Source organism: Electrophorus electricus, chromosome 12, assembly GCF_041902795.1.
Source record: "Electrophorus electricus isolate QZ-2024a chromosome 12, ASM4190279v1, whole genome shotgun sequence".
NCBI lineage: Eukaryota > Metazoa > Chordata > Actinopteri > Gymnotiformes > Gymnotidae > Electrophorus > Electrophorus electricus.
The window spans coordinates 27,158,796-27,167,500 of NC_137508.1; the positions used below are offsets into that span (position 1 = coordinate 27,158,796).

At 43.7% G+C, this 8,705-nt stretch overlaps 1 protein-coding gene across 1 annotated transcript in view; it reads right to left on the reverse strand.

The window, feature by feature from the left end:
- Nucleotides 1-2,411: 2,411 nt before the first annotated feature.
- dctd (dCMP deaminase) overlaps nt 2,412-8,705 on the reverse strand; it is a 13,237-nt gene continuing 6,943 nt past the window's right edge. The window contains exons 5-6 of the mRNA XM_027017957.3: nt 7,825-7,921; nt 2,412-2,934 (exon numbers count right to left, since the gene is read on the reverse strand). Of these exons, the coding sequence (XP_026873758.2) occupies nt 2,841-2,934; nt 7,825-7,921 (191 nt within the window). The 3' untranslated portion in view covers nt 2,412-2,840. The remainder of the gene's footprint in view (nt 2,935-7,824; nt 7,922-8,705) is intronic.

Here is an 8,705-nt window from a genome sequence, read left to right on the forward strand (position 1 = left end):
CTGCTATACACCGATACGCACACGGTGGACACCCAGTAGTGGATGCTGCACTTCTGAGTAGGCAGCATAACAGCACTGCTGGAGACATTACAGCTCACCACTGGTGGTGGTCCCCACCATCTCCCCTCCGTCGGTGACACGTTTCCTAGCCCCCAAATTCCAGTCAACAGCAGGACCAGAGCCAGAAACTGACCACTGCTGCCTCTGTGGAAGCGGGCCAACACAAACCGCACTTCTCTAGATGGGCTAGTCTCTACCTGTACAAATACAAGGTGTTCCTAAAGAAATGCTTCTAATACAGTGGAGTAAGTCACTGATTCAATTCATATTTTTACAATTTTCATTTATGATTCAGTTCAAATTTAACGACTCGGTTCCTCCGATACAAATGTTTCTCCACCACAAACTGCTCTTGGACTGAACAGATCTTTCCCATAGGTGCATTAGATTAGTAATTTTTATGACTGAAAATGGCCCCAAAATTGGATTTTGTTCAAAATATTTAAAAACACTTTACTGAATATTACTAACAATTAGAACTGAATAATTGAAAAAAATAAAATAAAATTTAAAAATTAAAAATCACCACTCTTGGATTAGAGTCACAGTATACAGAACTGCAGGTTTACACCTCTGGTGTTCACCTTTAATAGTTATGCAGACTCGTGTTTCCGAGCTGTGCTCTCTGTAACACTGCCGTTAGCATTATATTTACCGGAGCAGAGCCCCACTTTATATCCCACAAGTCTGTGGTTAAGGAGGTTAATTATATTGGCCATCGCCCAAATTCTGTCTTCTTTTTACCTTATCACTACTTAGTAACATTCTTCAAAATTCCTTTAGTTATTCTGGCCGTCAGCCAGCTGAACCTCAAGAACCAGGGTGTCGCGTGCCAGCCGTAATCATTATTCATTGAAACTGTGTTGACTTTGCGGCGTGTCTCTCGCAAGAGCTGGTGCACGGCCAACGCCAACAGCACACTGCAGAGAGACCCTATCTTCTGACATCGAAGATTAAAATGTTGTCTTTTAAGAGTCAGGCAAACTAGAGGCGATTGTGCTAGTGTCAACACAGGGCCCCATCGGTCTGTTACTGACTGAGAAACTGTGCTGTAATGCTTTCTTTCCCTGACATGGGTTCAAAACCCAAGAGCCACTCCTAATGATTTCCTAATATTGTCACGAGTGGTACAAAACCCATGCCAAAAAAAAAAAAAAAAAAAAAAGCTGAAAAAAAAAAAAAAAAAAAAGTCTCTCACACACACCTCCATTCTTTACATAATTTATTTGAAAAGAATACAAAAAAAAAAACAAAAAAACTAGGCACCAGCATTATGGTTAAATTATTTCCAAGCAGACAAGGCACTTTTGTAAGTCACTCTGGATAAGAGCATCTGCCAGATATTGTAAATGTAAACGTAAACAAAACACACATGCGTGCGTAAACATACACACTCAGTGTAAAAGTTCTGTACATACACAATACAGATGCACTGGCGTATACTTCACATATTTGAATATTTAAGCCTTGCTGATTTTTCTCATTCCGTTTGGATTGCCAAGCTCGACGCCCACCTCAAATGTAATACATGTCTGTAAAGTGTCCTTGAGTTTGAGAACAGTACTATATAAATGAAAACAATAATAAAAAACAGATTCCAGTTTGAAAAAGGAGTTGGTTGTTCCGAACCAAACCCACAAAGGGGTCAAAGGCTCCTTTTAAAGCAATGCTGCCACCTAATGGTCACTCACCACAAAGTCGAGCAACTAAGGAAAAGATATGCAAAGCAATAATCTGCTTCAGTGCGTCTTTTTTTTTGTTTGTTTGTTTGATTTTGGTTTTAAAAGGAAAAATAATTATTCACCTGAGGAGTTTTCATGTACCTTACGATGGTTCCAGCGAGCTACATTACCAGGCTCGTTTCGTAGCGACCGCCGAGAGATGCAGTGGTTTCACATGGCGACACTGGCAGAGCGAGAAGATTAAAATCTGCTACCAGTTGGATTTCTACCCAAGGTCACCCCAAACCAGGCGTGCACCAGGCCAGCCTCTGCAACGACTGGGGAGATGAAGTCACGTTTTACCCGTGGCCAGGCAGCAACACAGCCGCAGGCAGAACAACATGTTTATTATGTATTTTAATTAGAGCCACCGTAACAAAACAGAACTCAGAAACGGCTCGAGAAGGCAAATAAGAAATTCAGCCTCACCAGCTTGGTTGCATTTCAACTTTCTTTCCAGAGTAACACAAGAATCCCAACACACTCAACCCGTTTTCTCCTCAAGCTTACTCTAATTCACACCCATTTTCAGCACAGCTACGTCGTCGTTTGTTTCGTTTCAGAGAGAACTTCTGCACTGCTAATCTCAGAGGGGGGAAAAAATTTTAAAAATCAATCAATCAATCAAAAAAGGGTTCCAAGTGAGACATTTAATTCTTGCGTTACAAAATAGACACTACTGCCACAATCAAGTAATGCACAAGTACAGCATCTATGCAAAGAAAATGTGTAAAATAGGTTTTGTTGAATATGTTTGAATGATACAGAACAAATTACAAGATTTCCTTTGAGTTCTTTCAAGTGCAGCTTCTCATTTATTAACATTCAGCAGTTTAGTTTAATCAGTATTTCAGTATTGTTTAGTACATTAATATTTAGCATTTCAGAGTGCAGAAAGTGCTGTTAGTATGCAATTGCACATTAAGAAAAAATTGTTTGCATTTCTGGATTATTTCAGCAATCCAGTGTTATGGAAATGGTTCATTACAAAAATCATTTGGTATTTAAGGGCTGTTGTGTATATTGGGTACTGGTGAGTATTTGAGAAGTGTTTGATATTCATGGTGAGTGCACCTTCTCTGTGCCGTTCACTCCCGAGTGACTGATGGTGTTAAAGTCAATGATGATCCGGTCACGTTTTGGCTTAAACTGCCTGAAACACAGAAAAAAAACAAAACCAGCCACTCTCAGGATGACACGGGTAGAAAAGCCTAAATAATTCACCTCACAAAGTGTTTAATATAAATACACGTCTTCACCGGCTGAAGCACGGGAGCTACAGAAAGAGTGGAAAAGAAAAAACAGGAGAGAAAGAGCGCAAAAAGAGGGATGAGAGAGTCAGCTAGTGCGCTCACACCATATCACCTCCTCAGTCCGCTCCAACATACAGCAGGTGTGCGGCAGTCAATTTCCCAGCCTCCTTCCCTGGGGGGGGTTCCAGCCCTACGGCACTCGTACCGGACCCGGGTCAGCAGACTTTATCAGCAGACGCCCTGCCGTGACAGCCCACCACACTAGAGTGGGGCCCCATTTTCACTTAAAATCCACTCTCTCCCTCTTCCGATAGTCCTGACTCGAGCGGTTTTCCTTTGCCCTCTCAGACACTGCAGCGCTTCATTCCACCGTTCACAGGCATCAACACAGTCGCTTCCTTTGCAGTTTCGCTTTGTTTCCTTTTTGGAATTTGCTCTCAAAACACATTCCAGGTGTTTAAGCTCGCCACACAAAACACACCCTTAGAAATCTGAACAAGATTTTTAAAAATAATTCTAGAATGTAATATGATTAATGAATTAATAATAATAATAATAATAATAATAATAATAATAATAATTTTATTATATTATTAAGAGTACTATAGCAAATGTAAAAGCCTGCACAGCCCCTTTGTGTTACTCCCCAACTCTGCCTCAGGGGAAACGTGATGACGAGGGTCACAGACTAGCTCACCCTGCCAAGCAGGGGAAGGCTGTTCCGATGTCTGCCTTCCTCCGCACTTCTCAGCTCATCATCATCTTCTGGGTCTTCATCACAGCCGTGGAGGCAGAGCAAACACTAGACTGCCCACTCCGGCCCCCCGCACAGCCAACATCTCCCGCACTTGACCAGGCAACCAGACGTTTGGCTTCTCGCCTCTGGGTCGAGAAGGTCGTTCTAATCTTCCGTGGGGCGTGCTATCCATTCGGCGCTCGAATTAAAGTGCCGACCATCGGAATAGCAGCTCGGCGACCGGAGGGGGGTACGGCGCCGGAGAGACACAGGGAGTGGAGACAGCAATAATTGCGGTAACGCGGGAAGTATTTTCCACAGGCCGAGGGCAAACCTTCGAGAGGCGGTACGGGAACTAACCTGTCTGCTCTTGCAGACAGCCGGCAGGAACAAGCCTGCAAAAGAACCGCACTGCGCTCATCTGTGGGCAGGAGGGTTTCTTTCGTATCCTCACAGGAGTCTTAGGAGCACATTTACTGTAGAACTTTAAAAACAGCAGGTACACAATGGACCAAGAATCTTCTCCACACCAAGGCCTCTACTGCTCCTCACCCAGAGCTCCGCACTCCAGCACATACTTCCCCCTGGGCCTCATTACACAAACGTGAAGGACATATGTGGGAGATAAAAGGAAAGAATGTGCCACCCTGTGGATATATATTAAAATGTGTGTCATTAAAGTATTAAATATTAAAACAGAAGTAATTAAAAAGGTGAGCTCCTGAAACATTCATATGTTTTAGTCCCACGGGTTGTTAAGAGGATCACAAAGGCGTCTAATTTAGATCAGTGACTGTGTGTTTCATCCCGTGAGTGGCAGATGAATTACCTGAAACGGAAATACACAAAATTAAACCCCAAGGCCTTATGGGTAGACAGTTTTACACTTTAGAGTAATGGTCAAAATTTTCTTAATTCCCAGAGCTGCAGCAAGGTGGAGTTGATTAGAGAGATGGAAACACCGCTTTTTGATGTCTTTATCATGACAAAAAGCCAACGTTGTCACAAACAGATGCTGGAATTAGAGTAAAATGACAGGTTTACAACAGCCTAATTCATTTGGTTCCCAGCCTGACAGACCCACGCTGCGGTTCAAACATCTACGTGAAAATGAGTTTGGAACTTTGCAGCTTTGTCTGCCAACCCAAATACAGATAATTGTAGGTTCTAGTGTGCACACCTCTGAAGACAGAAGCAAGAACAGACGTGGATATAAACAAACCGATACGACTGACTCGGACTCTTCTCCAACAAAGTTCCTCACTCAAACTAGCCATGGAATTTTTTTTTTTTTTTAAATGACCCATGGGTAGTTCTCTGCATCCAAACATTAAATAATGCAAGCAGCTTTATTTGAGAATTATTATTATTATTATTATTAATAATAATAATAATAATAATTCTCCATTTAAAATGCGTGTCCTCTGGAGAGCAGCTGGGCGGCCGACAGTAGCCTGCAGTAGCTGCAAATTACAGACCAGTCGTGTTTGCTTCTGAACTCTTCTTAATATGAGCAGGACCTGGTGGAACCGCGATATGGGTTCTTCCCAACGGCTGAGGCCGATATTTACAGACAAGAGAGGCTGAACAACATACACAGCTGGTATGCTTGTTTTTTGCATCTTATTAAATTGTTGAATCTTATATCAATAACAAATGAGATACAAAATTGCTGAATTTAAATGAACATTTATCAAGCTGTGCTATTGTCTGCAAAGTCTCCATTTGCTCAAGTCGATTTGCACTCATTTTAAACGTAAAAAACTGGATGTCCACCAGGTGATCAGAGAAACAAAACTTTGCAAACAAAAACTTCTTAAAACGTCAAAATCGTTACTTAGAAGCAGTCATGCAGGATCCGAGTGGACAGGAGCTCCCAGTTGTGTGTCCGTGCCTTACACAACCCTGCAGCTGTGCCTCAAAGCAGGCATTGTTACTGAAGCGTTTTAACCATCAGTGACGCTTCCTTCTTTATCCATTAGGTTCTGCTGGCTACAGTGGGCTCGGTTATCGATGTTCTGGTACCTGACAGGGAGAAGCTGTGATTTAGGGGTCACTGATATGGACTGGATTTAAGACACTGCGCATATTCAGTGATTTGCAAATTATAGGCCCTACACTATATACACTGCCTGGCCAAAAAAAAGAGGTCACCACCTGGATTTATCCAAGCAAACAGGTGAGAGCCTCCCATTGGATAATTACTGCATGGGTGATTATGTTTCATCTGGCAACAAGTTATTTCACCCTAACTGATGCAGTGGGTAGCTTCTCATTTGTTAAACAACCATGTCGAAAGACATCCGGTGGTCGTGGAAAAAGATGTTAATCTGTTTCAGAAAGGTCAAATTATTGGCATGCATCAAGCAGAGAAAACATGTAAGGAGATTGCTGAAACTACTAAAATCGGGTTAAGAACTGTCCAACACATTATTAAAACGTGGAAGGACAGCAGGGAAACATCTTCGAGGAAGGAATGTGGTCGGAAAACAATCTTGAATGAGATTGGTCATGTGATCTGATGAGTCCAGATTTACCCTGTTCCAGAGTGATGGGTGCATCAGGGTAAGAAGAGAGGCAACTGAAGTGAGGCACCCATCATGTCTAGTGCCTACCGTACAAGCCTGTGGGGGCAGTGCTATGATCTGGGGTTGCTGCAGTTGGTCAGGTCTAAGTTCAGCAATATTATGTGCCAAAAAAAATGAGGTCAGCTGAATATACTGAACAACCAGGTTATTCCATCAATGGAATTTTTCTTCCCTGATGGCATGGGCATATTCCAAGATGACAATGCCAGGATTTATGGGGCTCAAATTGTGAAAGAGTGGTTCAGGGAGCATGAGACATCATTTTCACACATGGATTGGCCACCACAGAGTCCAGACCTGAACCCCATTGAGAATCTTTGGGATGTGCTGGAGAAGACTTTGCGCAGTGCTCCAAATCTCCCATCACCAATGCAAGATCTTGGGGGGAAAAATTAACACAACTCTAGAGAAAAATAAGTGCAACATTGCAGAAGCTTGTGGATACGATGCCACAGCGAATGCGTTGCATAATCAAAGCTAAAGGCGGTCCAACGAAATATTAGTGGGACCTTTTTTTTTTGGCCAGGCAGTGTGTCCCCCACCCCTTTTTTTTTGTAGCTGCAAATTCAACCAGCCACAGACTAAACTGAGCCAGCCAAAACCTCAGCACCTCTCCCCATACAGTAAAAGGACGGAGAAACACGCGAGAAGAAAAGGCTGTGTCTCTCAACCTCCGAAAGCAGCTTCACACCCTCGTGTCAGTGCCTCACTGACGGTCAACCAGTGCCACACTCTTCATACGCTATAGATAAACTGCCCGCTTCAAGGCATCTTCAACAAGACCAGATTGCCTCGGTTGGTAGTCCAGGCACCAAGTCAGATACAGTCAGAGAAAAACAGACAAAGATTTTTTTTAAAAAGAAAAACCCAACAGATGAAAGCGGGGAGTGTTCTGCCAGCAAATCAGCCAATTTGGACAGGACACTTTGCCCACAGGAGTAAAATATTCTGAGAACTGTAAGCCTGCCAGACATATGAAACTCTTGGCTTAAAACAAGCCCAATATTTCAGCTCTGCGTGGCACTGTTAACCGCACCAGCCGAAACGTGTCGTGTCTTTATGTCCAACTCACAGGGCCTAGCTTGTCCGTTTCATGCCTGACTGGCTAACGACGTATAGTGTAATTTATCTGGATGTCACTGCCTTTCTCGATCTGCCCAGGGAAGACAGGTAAAATTAATACGTCTTTTCCCCTGGCAAGATAAATTAATACATTTTAAAAAAGTGATCACGACCGCCTCTCTTGCTCCATCACCCTCCCTCTGTCAGGCTTATTCAGCTTGTTTGAGGCTAGAGAGGCCTCCTGTTACTGGCCATGCATGGTTCCCTGAAGGGGTCATTACTGCAGCCATCTCTCCCGCGCTCTCCCTCACGCGTGCAGGCCTGTTCTACTGCTGTCACTGTCATCTAAAGGATGTAAATTAAAGTTTCGTGGACCCCAGACCCTCAGGGCCCGGGAGACCCACCTGTAAGTGACTCCCGCCATGTCCAGCAGTCTTCTGGAGGCCTTCATCTCAGGAGTGTCGTGGTACTTGTCTGACAAGTAAATTACATCCAGAATACCTGCAAGGAGAGGTGCACTGCAGGTTAGGGATGTAGAGACGTACACACACACACACACGGGAAAAAGCAAGGTTTTAAAGTGTGTTTTTCGGGAAGAGTTCTGCTTTGCATCACTTTAGGCGATGTCAACAGCGCGAGGCAGAATGGAATTCAAACCTGCTGCAGCGTTCCCGCAGTCCTGTAATTCACTCTGCCTAGACACTCACAGACCTACAGCACAAGAACTGTCCAGCTCTTTCCTTGTAAAAATATTACAAATCTAAACTCATTCGCTGATAAAGAGGCAACACGCATGGCTGTAGGATATTAGGAAGCACTGTGAAAGCACTCGGTTACACGTCTCCCAGCCTATATGAGAATCAAAATGACTATGTCGCATCCCTAAAGTTATGAGCTTTTATGCATCTGCGGGAAGAATCTCCGAGACGGCACAAAGACTCCTGGTACGGACCAAGAGGGAGCACAGAACAAAACACCCGAAACGGCACTCTCTCTTCTGGAGAACGTTCCCCAGAGACATGCCTGTGACAGGGCCCAGTCAGTCCCTCAGGTGACAGCCAGCGGCTGACAGGACAGCAGAAGCCAGTGGGAAATGCAAACACAGCGACTCCTGAAGGACGGAAGAATCCCTCTAGCGTGCCGGAAAACCGCAGCACAGACACATGGCACATGAGAACTCCGGAATGGACAAAGAGGTGTAAAAATGTGTTCATTCAACCTTAATACATTTCCAAATTTAAATAGAGGTAGAGACCTCATTTACAGTCTAACCACATAAAATAAA